The 24,032-nt window shown below is 49.3% G+C and overlaps 10 protein-coding genes across 10 annotated transcripts; 8 read left to right on the top strand and 2 right to left on the bottom strand.

Annotated features, from left to right (window-relative positions):
- Positions 1 to 150: 150 nt before the first annotated feature.
- AO090701000434 (PP2C family serine/threonine-protein phosphatase) lies at positions 151 to 1,934 on the top strand (the record flags this gene model as incomplete). Its single annotated transcript, XM_023237320.1, has 2 exons — positions 151 to 195; positions 468 to 1,934. The coding sequence occupies 2 exons, from the start codon at positions 151 to 153 to the stop codon at positions 1,932 to 1,934; spliced, it is 1,512 nt and encodes a 503-aa protein (XP_023092131.1).
- A 383-nt stretch (positions 1,935 to 2,317) lies between these two features.
- AO090701000435 (isocyanide synthase family protein) lies at positions 2,318 to 3,591 on the bottom strand (the record flags this gene model as incomplete). Its single annotated transcript, XM_023237319.1, has 2 exons — positions 2,318 to 3,162; positions 3,219 to 3,591. 2 exons carry the CDS (start codon positions 3,589 to 3,591, stop codon positions 2,318 to 2,320), a joined length of 1,218 nt encoding a protein of 405 aa, XP_023092132.1.
- A 974-nt stretch (positions 3,592 to 4,565) lies between these two features.
- On the top strand, positions 4,566 to 6,299 carry AO090701000436 (cytochrome P450; the record flags this gene model as incomplete). Its single annotated transcript, XM_023237318.1, has 3 exons — positions 4,566 to 5,213; positions 5,272 to 6,156; positions 6,246 to 6,299. The coding sequence occupies 3 exons, from the start codon at positions 4,566 to 4,568 to the stop codon at positions 6,297 to 6,299; spliced, it is 1,587 nt and encodes a 528-aa protein (XP_023092133.1).
- A 1,620-nt stretch (positions 6,300 to 7,919) lies between these two features.
- On the top strand, positions 7,920 to 11,036 carry AO090701000437 (uncharacterized protein; the record flags this gene model as incomplete). Its single annotated transcript, XM_023237317.1, has 6 exons — positions 7,920 to 8,072; positions 9,252 to 9,617; positions 9,675 to 9,869; positions 9,926 to 10,061; positions 10,113 to 10,676; positions 10,750 to 11,036. 6 exons carry the CDS (start codon positions 7,920 to 7,922, stop codon positions 11,034 to 11,036), a joined length of 1,701 nt encoding a protein of 566 aa, XP_023092134.1.
- Positions 11,037 to 11,575: 539 nt separating this feature from the next.
- On the top strand, positions 11,576 to 13,448 carry AO090701000438 (uncharacterized protein; the record flags this gene model as incomplete). The annotated part of the gene is made up of 5 exons (XM_023237316.1): positions 11,576 to 11,761; positions 11,833 to 11,949; positions 12,054 to 12,400; positions 12,449 to 13,002; positions 13,081 to 13,448. The coding sequence occupies 5 exons, from the start codon at positions 11,576 to 11,578 to the stop codon at positions 13,446 to 13,448; spliced, it is 1,572 nt and encodes a 523-aa protein (XP_023092135.1).
- Positions 13,449 to 14,001: 553 nt separating this feature from the next.
- Positions 14,002 to 16,033, top strand: AO090701000439 (uncharacterized protein; the record flags this gene model as incomplete). The annotated part of the gene is made up of 9 exons (XM_023237315.1): positions 14,002 to 14,271; positions 14,325 to 14,426; positions 14,609 to 14,692; positions 14,748 to 14,835; positions 14,945 to 14,978; positions 15,032 to 15,099; positions 15,159 to 15,387; positions 15,435 to 15,890; positions 16,015 to 16,033. 9 exons carry the CDS (start codon positions 14,002 to 14,004, stop codon positions 16,031 to 16,033), a joined length of 1,350 nt encoding a protein of 449 aa, XP_023092136.1.
- A 187-nt stretch (positions 16,034 to 16,220) lies between these two features.
- On the top strand, positions 16,221 to 16,934 carry AO090701000440 (uncharacterized protein; the record flags this gene model as incomplete). Its single annotated transcript, XM_001823232.3, has 1 exon — positions 16,221 to 16,934. The coding sequence occupies one exon, from the start codon at positions 16,221 to 16,223 to the stop codon at positions 16,932 to 16,934; it is 714 nt and encodes a 237-aa protein (XP_001823284.3).
- A 395-nt stretch (positions 16,935 to 17,329) lies between these two features.
- On the top strand, positions 17,330 to 18,079 carry AO090701000441 (uncharacterized protein; the record flags this gene model as incomplete). Its single annotated transcript, XM_023237314.1, has 1 exon — positions 17,330 to 18,079. The coding sequence occupies one exon, from the start codon at positions 17,330 to 17,332 to the stop codon at positions 18,077 to 18,079; it is 750 nt and encodes a 249-aa protein (XP_023092137.1).
- A 175-nt stretch (positions 18,080 to 18,254) lies between these two features.
- AO090701000442 (uncharacterized protein) lies at positions 18,255 to 18,965 on the bottom strand (the record flags this gene model as incomplete). The annotated part of the gene is made up of 1 exon (XM_023237313.1): positions 18,255 to 18,965. The coding sequence occupies one exon, from the start codon at positions 18,963 to 18,965 to the stop codon at positions 18,255 to 18,257; it is 711 nt and encodes a 236-aa protein (XP_023092138.1).
- Positions 18,966 to 20,965: 2,000 nt separating this feature from the next.
- AO090701000444 (uncharacterized protein) lies at positions 20,966 to 23,947 on the top strand (the record flags this gene model as incomplete). Its single annotated transcript, XM_001823235.1, has 1 exon — positions 20,966 to 23,947. The coding sequence occupies one exon, from the start codon at positions 20,966 to 20,968 to the stop codon at positions 23,945 to 23,947; it is 2,982 nt and encodes a 993-aa protein (XP_001823287.1).
- Positions 23,948 to 24,032: the final 85 nt, after the last annotated feature.

Genomic DNA, 24,032 nt, shown 5'->3' with positions numbered 1-24,032 from the left:
TGGCTGTAATATACTAGAACATAAAATTACTCAGTATCCTAATCGTCAGACTATTTAAATTTTTTATAGAAATGCACATTTTTCGGTGTTTTGAATAGCTTCATTTCTAGGAGGTGCGTAGAGTTCTGGTGTGGTGGCCGCTCGCCCGGGATGGCCGCTCGCCCGTGGATTACGTTATTACGCTTGGTAAACTTAGTAAGTTTTTATTTTGTCTGTTAGCTAGATTTAGTCCGCTGTACTGGGCGGTGGCAGTATCAAGAACTAGCTACATACAGACTAGTGTGATATGTATGAAGATGGAAAGAGCAGAGAATGAATGAAAGAAAGCATCATTTGTGCATTTGCTTACTGATCAACCCCTTACTTTGAGGTTGACCGATATAAGCATTCTCGTAGAACCTCAACAAGGGATATGCTCATGGTACAACGCGATCTGAGATTATTGCCTGAGCCTTTCCCTCCCCCAGTCGACTATGCTGTCTGTACGCGTGCGTGGCACGCGTCTAGCTAGTCGCGTGACCAGAACTTCCCTCTCACAGACCCAGGTTAGGAACTTCCACTCCAGGAAGGACACAGCTCCAGCTATCAACAAGACATGGAGGTCCTTTGCCATTGCCGGCGCGGTTAGTGCACCGGGCTTCTGGTTGTTGACATCTACGCGCGACGACGATGTGCCTCGTCTGGAGGCTCCGCCAACCGGGCACTTGGTGGCCGAGCCCGGTCCTTCGAAAGAGGAAGTGACGCGTATCATCTCTCAGGATGCATATTCATTTCCAGTCAGAAGTGTTACGGGAGTGAACAGGTACGATGGCACACAACTGGCGTCCAACAGCCTGTGTGAGGACCGGTTCACCCATGGCATATTCCCATCCCCGTTGAATGATGGCACCCAGTGGATGGCCTGGGCTGTCTTCGACGGACATGCTGGCTGGCAAACCGCAGAGCTGCTGAAGGATCAACTCTTGCTATTTGTGCGACATAGCTTGAGTAAAGTTAAATCAGCATCCACCGGTGAAAAGTCCATGCCCGACGAGGTGCTCCAGCACGCAATCGTCAAGGCGTTTCTGGACTTGGATGATTCGATTGTAAAGACAGCCCTGCAAACTGCCCAGAGTAGTGAACCGCTGCAGGATAAGCTGAAGAAGCTCGCTCCTGCTTACGCTGGTTCGTGCGCTCTACTCTCCATGTACGATTCGGTCACGGGCTCGTTGCACGTGGCGTGTACTGGAGATTCCAGAGCGGTTTTAGGCCAACAAAAGCCAGATGGCACATGGGAGGCAATCCCATTGTCAGTTGACCAGACTGGTAGCAATGAAGATGAGGTTGCGCGGATTAACCAGGAGCACCCGGGCGAAGAGAACATAGCGAAGGATGGGCGGATATTAGGGATGATGGTCTCACGAGCTTTTGGCGATAGTCGCTGGAAGTGGTCTTTGGACTTACAGCAGGACCTAAAACAAAGGTTTGGTGGCCCTTCACCCCTGACGCCAAAGTACGACGTTCGCACACCACCATACCTAACTGCCGAGCCTGTTGTGACAACTACGAAAATTGACCCGGGTAAGCCTTCGTTTGTCATCCTTGCGACGGATGGAATGTGGGATACACTCTCCAATCAGCAGGCTGTAGATCTAGTTGGTAAATGGCTGGATGCACAAATTCATGGGCATCCAATCAGCCAACCGAAAACAGAATATAAACGTGTCGACTTCGGTGACCTTGGGAACGGCGTGGACTGGGAATTTGAGGAGGGGAGAACGACAATCCAAGATGATAACGCTGCCGTACACCTGGTGCGCAATTCCCTCGGGGGAAACCATCACGAGCTCATAGCAGGCCGTCTCGCTCTCGGCTCTCCATTCTCCCGCCATATACGGGATGATGTGACCGTGCAAGTGGCCTTCTTTAATTGCCCGCATCTACTACCGAAGTAGACCACAGGCGACATAGTAAAGAATTCACGATTATTTGTCTTCATAAATGTTTGCTCTCGTAGGGATGGTTGAAGTCTTGAAGCTCAAGCCTCTACGTATCTTGCTTTACTCGCTAAAAACAAGCATCATACAAGAGGGCAGCCTATCGCATACACGTGGGTATGACTCTATAGAAGGAGTCTCCCAGTACGATATCAACGGCAACGAGCTCGTCTTTACAAATTATAGAAAAGTGTTTTCAGCATTAACATTTCTGATAAGGTAAGCTACCCTCCAATGTACATGAAGATAGTTTAGCTGATGCTCTCCACACAGAACACAAATTAATAACAATGCGTAAAGAGGAGTACAGTGATAGACGCCAACAACTAGTCAAACAAACATTATGCTGTTCTGACTGAATTCAAGGGTCTTTTCAACGACACAAAAGCACCTTCCCCCTTCGCAAGATTTCCCTTGACCAGTTCAGAACTGTACTTGTCATTGAACGAGCCATTCTTTATGACACCGTATTTCACAATATAGAGTTTGGGATCACCGGCAACTTCCACGATACAATTGTGCCACGGTGTTGGTATATGAAGGAGATGCGATGCGATCGCAGCACTTTCGTCATCACCGTTGTTATCGTCACTACCCACCGAATCCAGTTGTCTGATGGCGCGTACTGTCGCAGTGTCAAACAGTCTGATCCCGAACTTGGGGCCGGAGTTATTGTGGGCATGGATTGACAGGCGCAGACAGTCCGGGAACATCAGCTCAATTAAATTGGAATACGCTTGATTTCGCAGGATCATTTCGAAAGAGACTTTAGTTGCGAGCTTTTTTCGCTGAGAGCGCGATAGTGATTGTGTGAGTGGATGTCGATCTAAATCTTGGAGCATGAAGCGCGAAAACCCACGATACAGAGCTAAAGTGGACTCGTCCCCTGATTCGATTTGCGTACGAAGACTCTCCCCAGAAGGCTGACAGCCAGCTACTAGGATACGACGACAGAATTCAGCGATGTCGTCGAGGTTTGTGGAAAGGTAATGCTGCAGCTTGGGCAGACTCAGCATTCCCACAAGATTTGGTGAAGTCAAGGGCGAGGGCGATGTCAGATCAAACAGGTCAACAAGAGATTGGAACTGAACTTGTTCAGCGTCTTCACCCATGGCTATAGAGACGGCTCGATTAAGGACTTTGAGATGTTCACCATATTTATCTACTGTCTCATCGTCAACGCCGACTGCCATGGTTGTTAGTTGTAGGATATCACAAGGACATGAATGATTGACAACTTACTGCAGTCGCTAAAAACGTGACCATCACTAATGATCAGAATCCTAGCCCCGGGTGGATATATTTGTTCAATTTTATGCGCAAAAGCATGCAGTCTGCGCAAGGCGATTTCCTCGCCCCTATCCGGGAGGACGCCCATGACCTTCTCTGGATTGGATGACTTGCATGGGAACGCTGGAAGACATAACTGCAATGTGGAGTTATGTTGTACGAAGAATTGCACTTTTGATGCAAAATATTCTCGACCCTGAGTTTCCCATTGATCATTTTTCACGCGATACCGAAGCTCTTTGTCGAACAAATTGACGATCCTTTCCACCGTTAAATCTACCGGAGCCTCGGCTACTACTCGAGAAGTAGTAGCAGTGACATTCATGCGGTCCAATGTTAGGTCCGCAAAGAATTGATCTATCGACAATGTACCAATCATCCAACCCAGTAGAACAGGTTTTAGAATGAAACCAACGATACTCTCCGTATTCGCTCTCTGTCTTTCGTAAATGTCAACTTCCTGCAACCCACAGTCGGCTTCACTCCCAGGTAGGCAAACTCTTAGGCAATGAGCCGGACTTGGGCTTTTTGCCGTGACTGTCGATCGAATCGCTGACCAGGTATTTTGGATCCATTGCGAATGCAGTCCCACGCAGCGGACGAGACCACCGCCAGGAGTTCGTACATATGCCCCCAGGGCTCTTTCATGGATTGAGGGCATTGTGGTTGCACTCTGTATGAAGCTTGTTCTCGCCATATTGACAGCAAAATATGCATAAGTCTTCTTCATAAGAATAGGAGGTGAAGGGTGAGTAAATCTGAGTGGAGCAGGTACAATAGCAAGTCATGGACTCTCCGGGCGTCTCTGGCATCTGCTGCCAAAAGGGGATGCTTGGTTGTGCCAGAGTCCGATCCACTTACTATTGTCTAGGTAATGCTCGTATTATTACGCAACTTGAACAGCTGCTAGCGAACAGCACAATTTGTTATTCCCGAGGCAGGATTTAGAACGAACGTGGATCTGATACCGGACCCTTAGAGGGACCACCCGGTGGGGATATGGGTCCATGTTATTTACTTATCTTTCTCATGCATGACACGAATTGAACCTACACGGTGGTCAGACCGAGCCCACCGTGACTACACTAGGTCTACACTTGAGCCAAATTAGGCAACTTCGTTATTTGATGGCCAGTCACCATGACGCTGTTACGCATTACTCCCGCAAAAAGCAAGCGTCTACGAGTTCTAGTAGGACCAATGCGGTCATCCGTTAATCCTGCTTCAATACTTTGGCACCCCAGAGGACATAAGCGCTCCGTGTTCTTCCCAAAATCTGAACAACCAACGTCCCGCAAGATGGTCATGCACGGCCTCTGTATCATTATCGGGAAAGCCCTCGCGGTAGGGATCTTGTTTCTCAGCATTTGTATCTTCTCGAGGATTGTACCTCCTCGTTACCCTCGGAATATCCCTGCTGTCCCATTTTGGGTGACTCTGCTTTCCTTGGTTCGTGACATTGACCAAGAGGATATCTACAGAAGGCATATCCAGAAGCCTCTCCAAACCCATGGAGCAATTAAGATATTCTTTGCGGGGCAATGGAATCTGCTTATACAGCGTTCAAGTTATCTCAACGAGATTTTCAGAAACGAGGACGTGTATCAGAAAAGTGGGAACCAAAAGAAGATTCCTCACAGTGTACTTGCTGAGTTCTTAGGTCGATTCCCCGTCTCTCCCTCGGTTGCTCTATTGCTGACACTTGGGCCAAAAGGTGATAACGTCATATCCTCGCGAGGCACGACTTGGCGACTCTATCGAGACATTATCACGCCGGGTCTTCAAGGCCACTTTGACGCAGGGCTTATAGCCGCCAATGCAGAAGAGCTCTGTTCTTCACTTTTAGCATTCCAGAATACAGTTGGCAACTGCGGTGTGCCTGTTCAGGATCTCCTGCAACAGTTCACCATCGCCAATGTTTCCCAAGTACTGTTGCAGGCAAACCACGTCTGTCACCTGTTTTACTAGATTGGTAGTTCATTCACCACTGACTCGAAAGGTCTAGAAACCCACCAAAGGAGACGAGTCATCGCTTCACCAGCTACAACTAGCTGTAAAGAGAGAGATCTTCAAACCCATCTTCATGAACTTTCCAGTCCTGGACAGACTCGGTAAGCTGATTCCGTGCCGTGTAAGAGCCCGAAACGTGGTGGAACAGTTTTCAGCCGCATTGCAATATGGCGTACGGCATGGACAGGGAACGCCCAATGCTAGTAATCTAGGGGCACGTCTAATGGCTGCGAGGGATGGTGGGGTACTCACAGGGAAGCAATTCCGCGACAACCTGAACGTGCTTTTTGTCGCCGGACAGGAGAACCCGCAACTGCTCCTGATTTCGATGCTGTATTTGCTTGCGAAGCATCCGGTAAGCGTGTCATGTCCTCTGAAGTCGATGGAGCTAATGTCACAGGATGTCCAATCCCGGCTGAGGCGAGAAATCGACGCGTGCAGTACGCTCGATCCCTCGAACGTTGCTTTCAGCGAGCTTCCCTATGTGACATGCGTCATTTACGAGAGCCTCCGCCTCCTGCCGCCTATATCGCAACTGATCAATCGCAGGACATCGCAAGACGTCATCTTAGGAAATCAGATCTACATACCTAAGGGCACATACGTCGGATACAACTGCTACTCTACCAACCGTGACCCTGCAGTCTGGGGACCGACAGCGGACGAGTTCCGGCCGGAGCGGTGGGGTCAGAGTAACACGGAGATTTCGCAGTGCTACCGCCAGAGGAGAGCCCGTGCGGAATTCGTTTCTTTCCATGGTGGCAGCCGAGCCTGCTTAGGGGAGAAATTCGCGCTCCTCGAGGCCCGCGTGGCGCTCTTTGTCCTGGTCAGCAGACTCTCATGGTCACTGGATCCAGAATGGCCAGATCGGAAGACTCCGGTAAGTCGTGTTTGTAATTCTTGAGGCTGAAAACGAACCATACTCGAGGGAAGAAAGACAGGAACAGACGCTGACTCGTAGTATTTCAGGCTGGTCCGCTGTACCCGCGAGCTCTTCGTTTAATTTTCACCGAACGCAAGTAAAGTGGATTGATCTCTAAGGAACAAAGCCAGAGAGGCTCTCTTTCTCTTTTCCTTTCTTTAATTTTAGTAATTGTCTAGCAACAACGAAGCCTGTGCCTTCTGCAGGACAGTTCGAAGAACAGCTTATCTTACGTACGAGAATCACCGGAAATTCTCCGAGGTTCAAAATTGGGCAAACAAAAACTTCTCTTTTCTTCTCTTTTCTCGTGTTCTCCCACTTTTGATTATAGAAAAGCATGAATGACAACAAAAAGAAGGAAACAAACAATGGTCTGTGCGACCATGTGTCAAAGGAAATGTGCGCAAAAGTTCTCTGGTGCTTATTGTTTAATATAGAAAGGTGGTGCTTGTGTTCCTTCGCCCCAGACTTGGACAATGCTTTTTGCTTGCCAAGCGACACTATTATGTCAAGGTCTTGCTGGATGCGCTTCTTGGCGAGCGATTCATGCCCTGCCGAGCCGTCCGATGTGAGGCAATTTGCTCCACTGAATCGAGTCAGTGTAGTCAACAAGTGGTGGAACAGTAACACCAGAATCAACAGGGTGAATCCTTTCATTATGGCTTACGGTCTGCCGCTGCTCGGCGCAGATAGAGTCATACAAGGGTAGAGGAGAAGATCCTTTCATTCCAATCAACGACAAAATAATCGACTTTCTGTCTCACAAGACGCTCGTAGGACAGAATTCCCTGGGTATCCCATTAGTTGCCTCCTTTAGCCTCGCTCAACGGCACCTTCGCATCCTCAATCCCCTTCGGAATGTCCACCCAGACGTACAGTAAGCCCGCCACAAAAATAAGCAATACGTTAGGAATCATGGGGAACCTTAGATTATGCGTATGATCTTGAATCACGCCCTGCACGAGGGGATTAATCCATCCAGTGGCAAGATCCAACGTAATTTCCATACCAAAGAACTGTGCTTCGGATCCACAGGGGATGAGCGACGCAAATACCGTCCTGTTATAGGATCGCAGGGCACTACTCGTACTCATGAAGAGCACCTGTTCCACCCAGAACTCCGCGGCATGCTTGTACCCGATCGTGACGTGGTTGCTGATCCCGATACATCCCCACAGCACACACAAGAAGTTAACACTCAGGAAGAAGTACGCCCAGCTTTTGATCGGAACACGGACATGGGGATAGAGAAACAGAAAGCTTAAGCTACCCATACAGGCAAAGATCACGTTGGTAAAGGACCAAACTTGATACACGCCCGACCCTCTCGCGATACCGGTGACCTCGAGGAAAAGCGACTGAGTCAGGCCGAGGAAATTGCTGTAGCCGGTGTTCCACAGGATCCAGCCAATGCAGAACTTGAAGGCTTCGGGATAGTGACGCGCTGACCCGATCATGCGCATCCACCCTTTCACGGCCAGGAGTAAGAGATTCTGGCCTTTGGGCCGCTCTTGACCCGGAACTGAGGGGAGGAGAAATTGGCCAATGGTCCCGAAGACGACTGCATCAAACGGTTTAGATACGTGCTCAGGTGTGGAGTGGAGATGGACTTACTCGTAATGCAGCCGGCAATTGTAATGGCGAGGAGGTAGCTGAAGTAACCTACTTGCACATACGACCCGATACCGTAAGACAGAATGACACCGATGAGCAAGGCAACAATGCCTCCGACGTTGCTTGCAACCAATGCTAGAACACTAACGGTGAAGCCTTTTTTCCATGTACGCTTTGTGTCCGGATCTGCTGCTGGAGATGCAGAGTGTAAACCACCCACCGAGCGCATGAAGATCGGGATATACGATGCCTCGATAACGGTATATACGCCTTGCACTGTAGTGAGCAAGCAGTACAAGGTTGCGAGCCCATTGAGGTGGCTATATTCGGCCTTGGTTAGACCCGCAAATGGCAGCGCCAGCGCGCCAAATAGGAGAATCGAGCACAACATCATGGTTTTACGGTATCCTAGTTTCCGTCGAGTGAGTCATTGAATGCTTCTCCATGAGGCCTGGTGAAACATGGAGTGGGGATGCTCATACGTGAGTAGTCTGCTACGCCAGCAGTCATGATTGTGACAATCCCTTCCATTGCGCGACCGATGGAGCGTAGATAGAGCCTGGTTCGTTCAGTGGTACTTCCAAAAATATCACGATACGAGACATACACATAGCTGACATAGTCAATCTCTCCTGCGCCGAACTTCACCAAGCATTTAATATGCCCTCGCCGAGCGCAGGGCTTGTCAGATCCCGGCTGATGGCCGACAGTGTTTGCTGCAGACTGAATGGCCGCCGAGACATAGTTGAACGCCATTGAACTGGTTGGGCCCGTCTTAATTCACTAGTTAGTAAATGATGTACTATACAGATGTACTGGAATATCCTCACGGAAAAGCACAGAATGAGGTAAGCCCATAGTGCCTTCTTGGTACTGAGGGAGGCAACCTGTTGGTTGTTGATGGTGGTCTCGCTTGCGTACTCTTCCTCGGAGCCAGCATTCTGTTCATGGGCGTGGATGTTATCCTTATCCCGGTCTCCTTTCACGATGCGATCTATTGAGGACATTTTCACATTAACGTCATGTAGAGAGTGTCGTGACAAGTATTCACGGTGACATCTATAGACAGATCGCAATATGCAAAACCAGGAAGGTGACTGATCAAGAAATATATGAGAGAAGTTTGTTTGATACTTGAATTGCCAAGAATGCCTTGGTCTAATGAGATAAAACTATGAGAAAGAAAATAAAGAAACAGACCCAGCCAACTACAAGAGGTCGTAACTGGCTGGCAAGCTGTATGTGCGCGGGATTGAGCACATTTTCATGGATACGATTGTGGAGCATAGCCCTTGTTATTATACCCTGCCTTTTCAATATTGAACTCCACTCGTGCTACGAGGTTGAAGGTGACTAATTAGTTCAATATTATGATTATTATTACCTATTTCTTGCCCTTTCATTAGTAAGTCAAGCCCTCACGGCCTTCATATACCTAGAACACGAACTGCTTTGTTTGTGTGCGGCGTACGGGTTGGTTCTTCGATATCTTGGCCATGACGAGTCCTACCACCAGTCCACCGAACCAGCCATGCTCGGTTGCGAAGGAGGAGGAACCATCAAAACTTGTGACTGCACCGGCTAAATCACCAGCAAGTGCAGTCATACAGCCGCCGCCCTATACGGCCTTCTCTCGCCCGAAAAGAGTGTTCATTCTTGCGGTGGTGACAGTGGCCGGCTTCTTGGGCCCATTGGCAGGAAACATTTACCTTCCTGCCTTGCCTGTCTTAGAGCATGAGTTTCAAGTAAGCGCTGCAGCTATAAATGCAACCGTCTCGGTCTTCATGGCGGTGTTCGGGTTTGGTGTAAGTCTTTTGGCATAACCCTAGGTTGCCAGCGGCCGTGGGCTAACATTTGCATAGCCTCTCTTTTGGTCAAGCTATGCGGATTGGAAGGGGCGAAGACCGCTGTACTTGATATCTTTAATAGTATATATCATCGCTAATGTTTTAATGGCTGTGCTTCCGACGAACTTTGGTGCTCTGGTGTTTTTGCGCATCGTCCAAGCTTTCGGTTCATCGGCTGTCGTGTCGATGGGTGCTGGTACAGTCGCTGATGTATGCAGTGCCCTTTGTTTTTGCCAAAGAGAGTATTATACTCACCGTATACGCAGATCACACAACCCAAGCGACGCGCCCGGGCCATGTCTTATTTCATGTTGGGCCCTCAGTGCGGTCCTATTTTGGGTCCGATCCTTGGGGGTGCAATCGTTGGACAAGCAAGCTGGAGATGGATTTTCGCATTCTTGGGTATGTAAATCTCTTGCCTTTGTATTCCTTGCTGTTCTGATATAAGCCTAGCAATTCTGGCCGTTGTGCTTTGGCCCATCATGCTTCTATTCCAGCCGGAGACTCTTCGAGCCCGAGTAGGCAACGGAAAGCCGTATAGTAATAAAGGCTGGATACTATGGCCACCCACCCCCTTCTCTTGCCTTGCCCCCGAGTCTGAGCGCGGTCCTCCTCCCCCGAAGCCTACTCTGAAAGGCTACTGGCGTCTCTTCACCTATCCTCCTATTGGCATTGTCTCTGTCAATACCGCCATTCTCTATTCGTCATATTTCGGAATCGCGGTCCAGCTTCCTACAGCATTGGAGAATGTTTATCACTGGAACTCGACTGAGGTCGGAGCTGGATACGTCGCTGTTGGTATTGCGATGGTTGTGGGCTCCATCGCAGGCGGTCGATGGTCCGACTGGCGTCGCGCTCGCATGGTCAACGCGCTTGGAGAAGATAAAGTCACACCGGAGGCTAGACTTCGGGACCAAATTGGAGGCATATTACTCTGTGCCGCTGGTTTTGCCATGTTCGGCTGGTTTGTGGATAGGGCAATTCACCCGGCGGCAGTGCTATTTTCAACATTCTTAGGTATGTCCACCTTGACGTAGCTTGCTGTGTGTGAAAAAGAAAAACTAGGCTAATGGCCATGATCTGACTGTAGTGGGATTTGGAATGTCCTGGATCTTCGTGACGACTAATGCCTTCCTTACTGAATGTATCCGCCAGCAGGCTGCCCAGGCCTTTGCGTTGGGAAATATGCTTCGAAGCCCTGCGGCGGCAGTTACTGCGGCCATCATTCATCCACTGACCGTGAGGATGGGATGGGGATGGTGCTTCACAGGGCTGTCGATACTAAATTTTGTTTTAGTCGGTTCAGCGATGGTCATCCTGCGGGTCAAATCTCCTGACTGGAGAAGGAGAAGGTCTGCTCACATGGCAGGAAATTAGATATTGTCAATCTATGACCATGAGATGGATGCATAACGCTCAATAGTAAGTTAGAATTAATTTCATATTACTCCAAATTTACAGCTTCCTTCCAAGACTAGTATGCATATTGCAAAAACGAACAAAACAGCGATGTTCTTGTTTTACGAATACCTTTAGCTGTCATCTTCGACAAACTGCCGAGAGACTTTTATGCGCACGCCATCCCGTTTATAGATCACCCCATAGATAAGGCTTTAGCGACACAAACTAACTCGTATTACTTCTCTCCACACTCAATTAACTTTGACCTAACTTGACAGGTCGGTTTATGAGTTGGAGAAGGATATAGAGAGTAATTGTGTGATAGCCACGAGGTATTGTTCATGCTGTTTAAGCCTTGGCGCATGCCAGTCTGGCCTTCATGCATGATTCATGAATACTGCCGTATTTCTTCTAGCGTAGTAGCTGGTAGTTGACAACCTTGTTTTCTCCTTTCTCTCTCCTGTTCTTCTAGCTTCTTCACTGCTATTTACTGTCCTCGCCGTATGCTCACGGCCATGGAGAAAATCGCAGGCTCGACAGTATTATCTGACGTTGGAGAAAGCAACTCCGAGCTTGGAACCGAAGATGAGAGAAGAAAAGCCCTACTCCAATCTTTCACGCCGGAAGAGGACAAGCAAATCCGAAGAAAGATTGACAGGCGGTTCTTATTTTTGATCGGCATGATGTACATTATCAAAACTGTACGTACCCAGCGTCATCATTTCATGTGCGAAAAATTCCTGTTTCAATACCCATGTTAATTTGCTTTTAGATTGATTATACCAATGCGGCCTCCGTCAAGGTGTTGCAAGTTGGAGAAGACCGCAATATTCTAAACGAACTTAGAATGACATCGGACGAATACAATTGGGTTCAGTCTATTTATTTTGTTGGTTCCCCTCTCACCCCCCTTACAACAGCCTATATTAGCTATTTTGAGCTAAATCCACAGCTATCGGGAGCAAAACATGAACGAGGAGTAACATGTTATAGATCAGCTACATTGTCTTCGAAGTGCCAAGCAATCTTTTACTGAAGCGGCTCACGCCGCGCTTATGGCAGTCGCGAATCATGTTAACTTGGGGTATTGTCCTTGCCTGCCATGCAGCAGCCAAGAACAAAGAGACTCTCTGGGCGATGCGCTTCCTCCTTGGGATGTGCGAAGCAGGCATGTTTCCAGGCATAGCTGCCCAGTTATGCGGCTGGTACCGCAGCGATGAGATGGGGAAGCCCATCATGTGGATGTTCGGCTTCCAGAATACGTCTGGAATCGTAGGTTCGCTAATAGCATATGGAATATCATACATGAACGGGTTATGCGGAATGAGCGCATGGCGATGGTTAGTACCAGACCAAACTGTAAACGCGTTTAACTAACCAGCCACAAGGGTCTATTTATTAGAAGGACTATTCACCATCCTCTTTTCCGGAGTCATCTACCTTGTCCTACCAGATTGGCCCAAGTCACCTAGGACCAGAAAGTGGCTTTCAGAGCGCGAACAAGACTACGTCGAAGCACGACTATCCGAGAACGCACCCAAAACAGCAGACTCCGACTTTTCCAAAGAAGAAGTGATCGCATCACTTAAGGATCCGCGAACCTACGCCTTCATGCTATCCCAGGTTCTCGTCAACTTCTCAGGATACGCACTAACATGGGAGCTTCCCACTATCACCACCAGTCTTGGATTTGCCGGCCTTCCACGCAATCAGTTGCTTAATATCCCGCCCTCCGCAGCGGCTGTTCTGGCGATTATCTTCTCAGGCTGGTTTCTGAAACAGGCATATATCACTCGCCCTGCATACACTATGTTTTGTATCATGGGGCCGATGCTTGTGTTTTTTATCTTGCTAACAGTCTTGGAATCACGTGTTGGGATCTATATCTCCTGTGTGTTGGGTAATATGTTTTATTCGGTATATTTCATTCCGTTCTGGGCATGTAAGTTTCTCTTCTATAGGTTCTGCATTATTTCTTTCTTTTCTGTTTGTATAACCCGACAGACTAACCCTATCCCAGGGCGAACATCCTCCCTAAAAGGGACAACTGGCGCCGCATTTACATTAGCTTTCCAGTCCTGCGTTGGTCAAGTTGGCGGCGTTATCGGACCGCAACTTTTCCAGTCTAAATTTGCGTACAACGGATACAAAACACCGTTTGGGATTTGTGCCGGTGTCATTGGTGCAGCCTGTCTCGCGAACCTGTGGACGTGGTGGTTGACCAGGAACGTTGAGTGGGATGTCCGTAGAATCCGTCGGTTGAGAATCAAAGAGGAGAGGCAGGGTCGTATATACGCCGACGATGATGTAAAGGTCTATCAGGAACGACAGTTCTACAGTGGGGTTGCAAAGAAGGGCTCTGAGACGAATGCGGTTGAGGCAGTATAATGTAAGGGATATTGCAATGTGATACCTATAATGGAAAGACTATCATAGTCGCATTGTCGTGATTAAGGTGTATAACCAAAGAGTTCCGATACTTGACAAGCCGAATACCTTTATTCAAACGGAATACAATGACATGACAACCCTAGCTATCACTAGAGCAACTGAATCAGGGTAACTGATGATGTGATAGAAGTGGGGCAGAAGCTAATGACTGCCGTGCTGAACTTCCTATTTTGATTGCCGATATCGTAATGCATTAGTAGCACTTCGGACACAGTCCGCAGAGGTAGCTGCAGTAGTATGAACGTGCTCTGATCCCTGAAGCACGTCAACCGGAGACTATCCTGCATCTGTGTTTGCGGTCGATTGGCCCTGTTGGGGTAGGAGAGGGACGAAAAAGTGTAATAGTTTAATTCAACCAAGGGCATGCCGCTAGAAAATGCATGCATACTACATTTATCGTAGTAAACGTGTATAAAATCCAGACGTCGACCTTGTTTCCATATGTTCGACATTCTCTTATCTACCAATTCTTGCTAAAATACGTACAAGAATGGGAGATACGAAAGACAATGTCATCAGTGAGCAAAGCTCTGTCCATGATGACAGGAAGGACAATACTCTTCACTATGCAAGTCGTGGCCAGGCTCTCAGCGATGAGAGCACTGGTGCTGGCGATATTGCGGGATTTGATGCCGAGTGGATGAGGGCACGAACCTCCCTAACTGCCGACGAAGAGAAGAAGTTATTGCGTCGGGTTGATTGGCATATTATGCCTCTTTGTGCGATAATGTTCCTGCTGAAGAATATAGATTCCGAAAATGTACGAGACCATTCATTTGGTCACCAAAGGCAATACTAACCTACTTTACTTAGGTCGCGAATGCAAAGATCATGAACAAGGGAACAGACCGAAATATTCTGACACAACTCGGCATGACCACGGATCAATATAATCTCGTTACGGTTCTCTATTATGTATGTATTATGATAGGGTGGCATTCTTCGCGCGCTTTGTTGACAGCTTTAGATTCCATATATTGTTGCGGAAACCCCGTCAAATTTGTTATTCAAACGAATACTTCCTTCCAGGTGGCAGTCTCGGATCATGGTAAGCGCTTATCTAGTATTGCTACATGGTACGAAACTAACAGCAGCAGATCAGTTGGGGAATTGCCCTAGCCTGCCATGCAGCAGTCAAAAATAAAGAAGGACTGTACGCGGTGCGCTTCCTCCTGGGCTTAGTAGGACCTCTGGTAATTTGACTCGGTCGTGTTGATTGCTAACATTGTGGCTTAGTTTGAAGCTGGGTTGTTTCCTGGAGTTATTCTTCAATTATGCTACTGGTATAGGCCTGATGAGATGTCGCTACGATTGCTTTACTTTTGTAAGTGAGCTTCGGTCATCTGATGGTTTTGCAGCTCTAACAGAACAAGACATCCTTGGAAACTTCTCTGGAATTATCAGCGGCGTACTAGCATACGCATTCGATACAGTTTCTGGATCTCATGGACTATCTGGTTGGCAATGGTACGCTTTCTTCGTTCCTATGGGGTGCTCGTTACTGATATATGGATTTTCAGGCTCTTTCTAACAGAGGGTGTTATCACCGTCGCGTTCGGCATATCTCTGATATTCATATTTCCTGATTGTATGTGTATCATCCCGTACTTAGTTTGGTAGATACCGATACTAACCATGAGGTGACAGTCCCTCCTCAAGCCAAATGGCTTACCGACAAAGAAAAAGCGTTCATCCAAGCCCGATTACCAGGCAATGCACCCCGAGCCGAAGAGATCAACTTCAACTTCCGCGAAATCCTCGACTCACTGAGAGACCGCCGTCTATGGCTTTTTACCCTAATATGGGCCTTCTTTACCGTGGGAACGCACGGTCTACGGTTCTACCAACCGACCGTGATCGCCAACCTAGGGTTCACGTATGTCCCCTTGACTTGCTATAGTGACGCTAAACTGACCCAACCAGGGACATTGCAACATCCCAGCTTCTCAACATCCCTACCTCCGTCCTCACAGTCATCTGCATCGGCGTTTTCGGTATTTGGGCTGACAGCTCCCGTCTTCCCCGACCTCTTTACCCACTGTCTTTTCTGGCCGTCATTCTAGCCTGTTACGGTGTCCTCTACAGCTTCCCCAGCAACGGCGCCGTCTATGCCGTGACTGTCATCGCCAATGCACTAGGCAGCGCGTGGTACCCGTTGATGTGGCCGTGGCGCGTACAAACCACGAGCCGTGCGACTGGCTCGGCCTTCTCCATAAAGGCGTGGAGAGGCCAGGAGTATAATTGTCTGTCGGTAGTCCAACAATTGTCCGGTGAAGCAATAGCTCGTTCACAGTGCATCTCTCGTTCGATAAGACCAGCTTCAAATATAGTTCCAGGTGACGCTCATCTCCATATCTTTGCCATCAGCTCCGTCTGGCCGTAAGTATTAGTAAACACGCATAGGATATTGGGGCTCCCTTTTTCAAACGTATAGTAAGTCTATACATATCTGGAAATATCCAATCGTAAGAAGAATCTCGATATTTGGTGAAATTGATTACAGAGAAGTTCGTAAAGACTGAAGGGTTAGGCCATTGATATCGGGGACCAAAACGGGCAAAGTCCGATAATGTCCAAAACCCCGCAGTTAAGGACAAAGACAGAGATAAATAGCAGGGATGACACCTTGTTGTAGTCACTGTACTGCACACTCACCTTTTACTTCTTATATTATTTCTTATTTTGTAGTCCCGTTGAAGTGTTCGAAAAATGTCTCAGCTTCAAGACTACCGTCTCCTGACATTTGATGTCTACGGCACCCTGGTCGACTGGGAAGGAGGCATTTTGGCTGCTCTCCAAACGTCTCTTCATAGAAACGACACTCAATTGTCCCGTGAGCATATTCTTCACGTCTTCCATGAGCTGGAGCGGGATCAACAAGCCAGAACACCAGAAATGCAGTACTCCGATCTTCTCTCTACCATCCACCCTACACTGCTGCAACAACTAGGCCTCCCCACTCCCACTGCTGAAGAAAGCAAAGCTTTCGGTGAATCGGTGGGCCATTGGCCAGCCTTTGCAGACACCGTCGACGCATTGAAACAATTATCGAAGCATTACAAGCTCGTGGTCCTATCCAATGTCGACCGTGAGTCGTTTGCCAAGACCAATGCTGGCAGTCTTCAAGGCTTTCCCTTCGATCTAGTCATCACGGCACAGGATATCGGATCATATAAGCCCGATATCAACAACTTCAAGCACATGCTAAGCGCTGTCAAGGAGAGATTCGGGGTTGAGCCCAGTCAGGTGCTCCAAACCGCGCAGAGCCAGTTCCATGACCATCACCCTGCGCGGAAGGTTGGCATCAAGTCCGTGTGGATTGTACGTCCAGGAGCTATCATGGGCAATCTTGATGAAACGGTCTATGATTGGAAGTTTGACACGTTGGGAGACATGGCGGATGCAGTAGAGGCAGGCAATTGAACGTACAGAGCCAGTTAATGTGGGGACTATTACGGGAATATATATCGAGATGGAAGTTAGCTGCAAATTAGGTTTACGTGCCTCGGTTGGTCTGAACACTGCTCCCGGAGTCTTGAACCACTGTAAACATAGTGACATGGTTGTAAGTCTATCATACAATGTCACAATATCACGAATGCTTCAAGAATTAGAGGGGGAGAATATTGAATAGTGATATGTATGATGAATGACGTCATTTCCCCGGATTCCCAAAAGAGAAGGTCATCGGAAAAGCTGTTATTCCGGATAGGAAATCAGGTGCCAAATTGACCGCTTGTTTTGTCTTCATCTTCTCGTTCCAAATGCACACACACATACTCTCTCTCTTCATGAATTAGCCTCCCTCTCCTGGTTTGATGTCCCCTCCACCCCGCAAAAAGTCTTTACGCTTGAGGCTGTACCAATGGCTTTGGCGACTTCGGAATATCAGCTCACCATTGCGGCTCCGAGGCAGCCTGGTCCGACTACGCCGATTCCATGAAAGCCCCCTCCTCGCTCTGATCCGTCTATTGATTCCATTCCCACAGTGGAAATTTCCCGTTCCGGACCCGGTCGCGCCCATTGATATCCTCGGCAATGTGGAGCTGGAAGAAAATAAGCTAGAGTACTTGGACGACCTACGGAGTATCCCATTATGGCGTTTGCGAGACACCCCCATGCGGTCCCTCTACCGAATGTATGAAGCAATGTTATCCGGCTTGTACGAGGCGCTCGGTCCTGAAACGGAATACTTTTGGTATCAGCGGAACTGGTCGTTGCAGGGTATTCGCGACCCACAGGATGCCGACCCGGTGCGATATGCCATTCTAGCGTGTCTGGTGGAAGAACTTGTCGTTGCTTTCAACTGGCGTCTGAGTTTAGGTCTGCGCCGGGACCGTAACCATATTATGCGAGAAACGGGAAAGGACTCCTTGCCTCCGTATGCGCCCCTCTCGGGGCCGATCTGGACAAGTTCGGTGCCAGCAATTTCCCCGAAAGACCTCGACCGGTTTCCACCTGAGTATGTTTCTGACGACCGCAAGCTCGTGCTGGAGGCAGATGGATTGAACAAAGTCTTTGCTCGTCGAAATATCGTCACGAATGTTGGCTGGCTTTACACCATCTGAATCAGCCACGTCCAATGCCTTAAACATACACCGCACATATTAGGACTGGTCATGGGATAGGATCTGTGGGTCCCTCCCACACATTTTTCCAAAGAGATTGTCAGCACTCACTGCCACGGGGGCATCCGGTCAACAACACGTGACGCATCTGGTATCACCATCGATCTTAATAGGATCAGAAGAAGACTTCATCGTTGTATTTTGCCTTGTAAGCGGCCGACACGCGTTGCATCGTCACGCGATCCGGGACCACGTCGAAGCCGTTGATATTCAATGTGCGATAATATTCCATGTCCAGTCTTCCCCCTTTGTCATTCTTCAAGAGATTCAGCATCGCCAGCGCGTCAGATAGATCCAGTTCCGCTTTCCGACCCCGGTCTGCCGCGTAAATGCGTCGCAATTTCCGTTCCAGTGCCCATTCGACCGGTGCCGAAAGAACGGTAATCTGATTACCGGACCAAAGGACAATATTCTGTTTCAAAGCCAGGTCCATCAGCAACTGCCTCGCTTGTTTGGTTACAAACAGCGCAACATCGTCATTCGCCCAGTTTTGCGGGTAGCCCAGCTCATCTGCTACTTGCACAATTGCCTCGCGAAGCGATTGTTTGATGTCATCGTCGTTGGCCCAGTCGGGTTCCAGCAGGTAGTCTAGATCCTTGGTGGTTTGCCGGTTCTTGAGATGTGCCACGGCGAAAAATCCCCCGGCGGCGATGACTTTAATGGGTGCGAAAGCGACGATGATCGGAATCGCTGCCAACTTGGAATCCAACAATCTGAGACCTAGCATAGGGTTAGGGACAGAAACTTTCATTGTATTGAGAAAGGGTGCTGATCTCTTGCCATTGTAGAAGTCTTCAGCTCCTAGATATTGTTTTCTCTTCTGCATGATTAGAAGTAATTCCGTTCCACATGACGGGAACGGGGGCCTGGATGCTTAGTTATCGTGAAAACCATGGTGGAGTCTCCACGGATTGCCACGGTGCAGCATGTTGCGCTGGCGACTGCTGCTGACGCACTGCTGCCCATCTTGTCGGCAATCAGTTTCCCGCGGGGTATTACTGATCCGTGCTATAGTCAGACAAAGGACTCCACGCTCTCTCGTGTCGCTTTCAGGAGTGGCGCAAAGTATGTCATGTGGGTATAAACTCAACTCAAACCCGTGAAGCCTTGGATGCCAATCCCTCTCAGAGATGTCGTAGCAAGGAAAACCCCCCATTCATCCTTCGCGCACCGACCCGTCAGTCGTCTCGGCTGGATCTTCCTGGCTATCGGTGCGAGCAGGACTCTTGCCTATCGTGGTGGAAGAGACTTGCGAAGATGCCGACTTGGCAGTGATGCTCGCAGACCGAGAGTGCCATTGGGAAGGCAGTGAATCGGAAGACTCCACGCGTTAGAAGAGATGTGTTGTCCGACGATGCTCCGGTCGTTGGTCAGTACAGATTTGTAGGATCAGGGGGAAAGACATCCGCGAAGTTTTCCTGGAGTCCACTCATGGTGCAATCCTACTATTGGGCATCGTAGACATGCATGTAATGTATAGAACCGCATCAGGCAATCCATTAGCAACCCAGCCAGCGAATAGGAGGTTTGCACGTACCCTCTTGGCAAGGGATTATGGACGGGACAAAGACGATCTAGACTCTTGGTGGCTTTTTTTTTTCTTTCGTCTCACAACCTTTCTGTCCTGGGTGGAAAGATGTTACTAATCGCATCTCATTAGGCACGTTCGATACTCATACAAACAATAGCTTCACGGGATGTTTTCCTATCCGCTCTAGAATCCTGTCGAGTCCGTTTCAACTTTCATCTGTGTCATTATGATCGAACCAACAGTCTCGAAGAAATCAGTGGCAGTCGCATCCACCAAAGGCGCCTGGGCTCCAAAGGACAGTAGTCTTTCAATTCCAATCGCCGTATCTAGTTATTCACTTCCATTCCTCTCTGGAAGCGTTGAGCACTTTACCGCCATATGATTCATGAATACGAATGGATGCTCGAGCCTGCAAGTCCATTTCCACGAGGGAAAGGGCACCTGTCCATTAGGACTAGTTCGAAATTTGCCCTTCTGCAAGGCTAAAATTCTATCAAATAGGAACCACAATCTCAACGCGAGTATTGTAGAAACCACGGGGTACCAGCCTGGCCTGCGTGAAAAAAACTACGACCACGGGATGATCTTGTCTAGCTCTGACCAAGTCCTAGCGTTGGTCTACGTTTTATTCATCGAGACCAGATGCAGTAGCTGTCAGGTACAGAAACCCTCTGCGTGGCGTTGTCTCCACCTAGATGCTAGTATACGAAGATAAACTACGGTTCCAGCGCGAAGGATGCTTATTCCCTTTTCCTTTTCACTCACCGACAAGAAGCTGGACTTCAGCGTCTAGAGTTGCTAACATGGTTCGGTCTACGTAGAAACTAGGACTCTTAAGAATAGTGTGCAAAATCCTGGTTTGTTTTTAGTATATTTATCATGATTATGGCCTTCTCTTCAAAATGCTTATTTTATGGGAACAGAAAATTTAACTCTCACGCGATGTGGACGATGGACCTCGGCACATGGCAGGGAGATTAGGGCTGGACGGACGAGAAACGATTAATGATCGATTCGACCCACGCAGACCCTGAGTTGATTTATTTTCGGGCTCAATCAGTTTAGTGGGGTGTTGATCCTCCATTCCAGGCCCCCGTCGTGACGTCAAAATGGGCTATACTATTGGATGAGATCGAGCTCAGGGTTTTTATGGTTGCATTTCTTGACTTCCGAACTTAATTCGCAGTCGACCAGGGGCGTCCCACGGCTCCGTTTCCGACTTCTCGCACTTCGGACCTGCATTCCTCGTGTCCTTCTCCGATTTTCACAATTAGAAGCCGCATGTCGTGCAAAAAATGCCCGATCCTAAGTCCTCTGATGCTGCCGACCACCCTAGCGGCAGCCAACAGGGCCGTCGCTTCAAGCTCCCGGGCTGGTTGGACCACTTCAATGTGCGGGACTTGAAGGTACTCTTTCGCTGCTGGGCCGCGGCCTGGGTGGCCTCGCTGCTGATATTCATCGGTCCAGCCTTACACAAGATCGGCATTGCGACCTTCTTTGGGGCTTTGGTGTTGTACATTGTTCCCCCAGCAGGAATTCTGTTCGTCTACTTGCTAGCAGCGCTGTCGCTCCTCTTTGGTATGTGCCTCGCATGGGCGTGGGGCCTCCTGACTATGAAAGCCGCCTTAGCGGCACGACCAGACGCACAAACAAAGGCCATGGTACAGGCGTTGCAACAGCAAGCAGTCGCGATCGGCAATCAAACAGGCACGAGTCCAGCCGCGGAGGCTAAAGTCCTTGTGTACGATGGCTTCATGCTTGATGCCCGCGTCACCGTCGTCTTCTATGTGATGATCTGTGTTTTCATCTATTTCATGTCCCGTGTCCGTGTCGCCAATCCGAAGTTTGCTTTGGCACAGATCTTCGGAATCATCATCGCAGACCTCTTTCTCCTCTTTGGGCCAAGTTTGCCCTCATTCACGGCTTCCCTGCCTGAGGTCCTCATTAAACCAGGTGCCATCGGCATTGGCCTGGGCTTTGCCTGCTGTTTGGTCTTCCTACCGCAGTCGACATCGTTTGTAGCCCTCACGCAAATGGAGCAACTAGTCCGTCTGGGAGAAATCCCACTGAAGTGCACCCGGCAAAGGTTCGCAGGTGAATCCCTCGATCTGCAGCAGCTGACGGCCACCAAGGCGAAGATCATCGGCGCATTCAAGGCCATGCAACCGTCATTGGCCTTTCTGCCGCTTGATTTTTCCCGTGGCCGCTGGAGCTCAGACGACATCAAAACGCTACAAGAGCCTCTGCGACAGGCTATTTTATCTTCTGTGTCATTGATGGACTACCACATCACCCTCCTAAGGTCTGATCAAAAGCTACAAGGAATCCAGCCTCTTTCTCAACAGGGGTCCGACAAGAGCTACATGCAGGAAAAGCGAGTTCGTGAGGTCGGACAGTATCAGTTACAGGAGAGCGCAGATTTGCTACAAGCGTTGAACAGTCCTGAGCACGGAGTTTCTAGAGCCCGCACACGCGAGGCATTGAGAAAGTCAACTACTGAACTGCTCGAGCTGTGCTCGGAAACGAGTGAGCTCCTTGTGCAGTGTCTTCACGCAGTCAATTCTGGCCGGTGGTTTCGTCGAGCCGCGTCGCGAAATCACCTGGACGAGCTTGTGATGAAAGCGGATACGGTATTGCAGACTCTACAGTCAACCCGATCGTCATGTGCGACGGAGACCACTGAGGCGCTTCTCGACAGCCATGCCGACTTATTTGATGAAAATGGTCATCTAAAAGCACCCGAACACCTGGGACCCCATGCCCTCCGCGGGATAATACTTGGAATGGTAATGGAGGAACGCATTCTCGGCACCGCAGAGACCCTCGAGCGACTCCTGGCCCAGGTCCACCGGTTGATGCAAGCGCGCACTCAGGAACGTATCTGGATACCTTCGGGCCTGCGCTACGCTTTCAGCTGGCTGGTGAACCCACGCCAAAAGGCGCCTGCTGACGATCTCACCGCGGCTCCTGCGACTGACCCCGACGATGCTGAAGAGCAAGCCAAGGAGGCGCATCGGCGTCTAAATATCAGCCGCGGCTACGGAAGGCCTATCCGACAAAGCCTGTTAGTGAGAGCGCTTACCGGCTTTTATCACTGGTTCACGAATCCCGGCGGAATGTATGCACTGCGCATGGTCGTCGTTACGATCGCGGTCGCCATACCTGCTTCAATCCCACATAGCGCTGGGTTCTACTATCGGGAGAAAGGTATCTGGGCTCTGATCACCGCGCAGACCACCTTGCTTGTGTACATGGGCGATTTCACCGTATCCCTCGTTGGTCGCACGATTGGCACGGTCGTTGGTGGTGTGTTGGGCATGGTCGCCTGGTACATTGGGTCTGGCAATGGGCCTGGTAACGCCTATGGCCTAGCTGCGATTACGGCGGTGATGACCGCCATACTGATGTGGTGGCGTCTGTTCCTGCCCCCAATCTTCACCATGGCGGCAATTATGGGCGGTGCCACATTCGTTTTGGTCGTCGGATTCAGTTACGACGACACCCACACATGGCAATACGGTCTACCTGGACACGGCTATGAAGCCTTTTGGAAGCGACTCGTCACAGTGCTGTTAGGCTTTGTCGCCGCATTCATCGTTCAGATATTTCCCCGTCCGCCCTCCGCAACACGACATATCTGCAAGACATTATCCAACACCATCCGCACGCTTTCTGATCATTATGCTCTCTTACTATCCCACTGGGGCCGGCCGGAAACCAACAGCCCCATAGGCGCAGTAGCCGAGAAGATCGCAGTCGAGGTCGCAGAGACCCTTCTCTCCATCCAAGGCTCAATTGGCCTTTTAAAATTCGAAATGACGTTCGGTCCGTTCCACCGAGAAGCATTGGCAAACATGCATGTCCTCTGCCAGGACATGAACCAAGCATTAGGTCGATTACTTATATTATCTACCAGTCTCCCAGAACACCTCCAGGAGCGGTTTGCCCAGAACGTGAGCCTGCTAAACGACCACCACATTGGCGATATCATGGCAGTATTGAGTGTGATCGAGCAGGCACTGAAGTCCGGCCTTCCCCTGCCGGAACGCTTGCCAACGCCGTTGGTGAAGCGCTGTTTCGAGCAGTGGTATGCTCAGCACCGTGCTGCAGAGTTGAGTACGACGCTGGTACGGGATGAGAATTATCGGCGGTATTGTGTGGCTATCAGTTCGTATTTGAAGTTCCTGTCTGCTATCGATGACATGGTGTTGGTATTGAAGGGTACTTTGGGAGAATCACATTTGATTGAGCGGTGGCAGGGTGAGGTGCCGGTTTGATTACTTCTAGTCTGTTCTTTCAAGGCTATCTTCATTTACCTGATTTCATATTACATAGTTAGGCCATAAATTCCAACAACTGGCA

The sequence above is a fragment of the Aspergillus oryzae genome, chromosome 5 (genome assembly GCF_000184455.2).
Source record: "Aspergillus oryzae RIB40 DNA, chromosome 5".
NCBI classification, from domain to species: domain Eukaryota; kingdom Fungi; phylum Ascomycota; class Eurotiomycetes; order Eurotiales; family Aspergillaceae; genus Aspergillus; species Aspergillus oryzae.
Note: the sequence above shows the minus strand (reverse complement) of the source record. Positions and strands in the feature narration are given on the sequence as shown.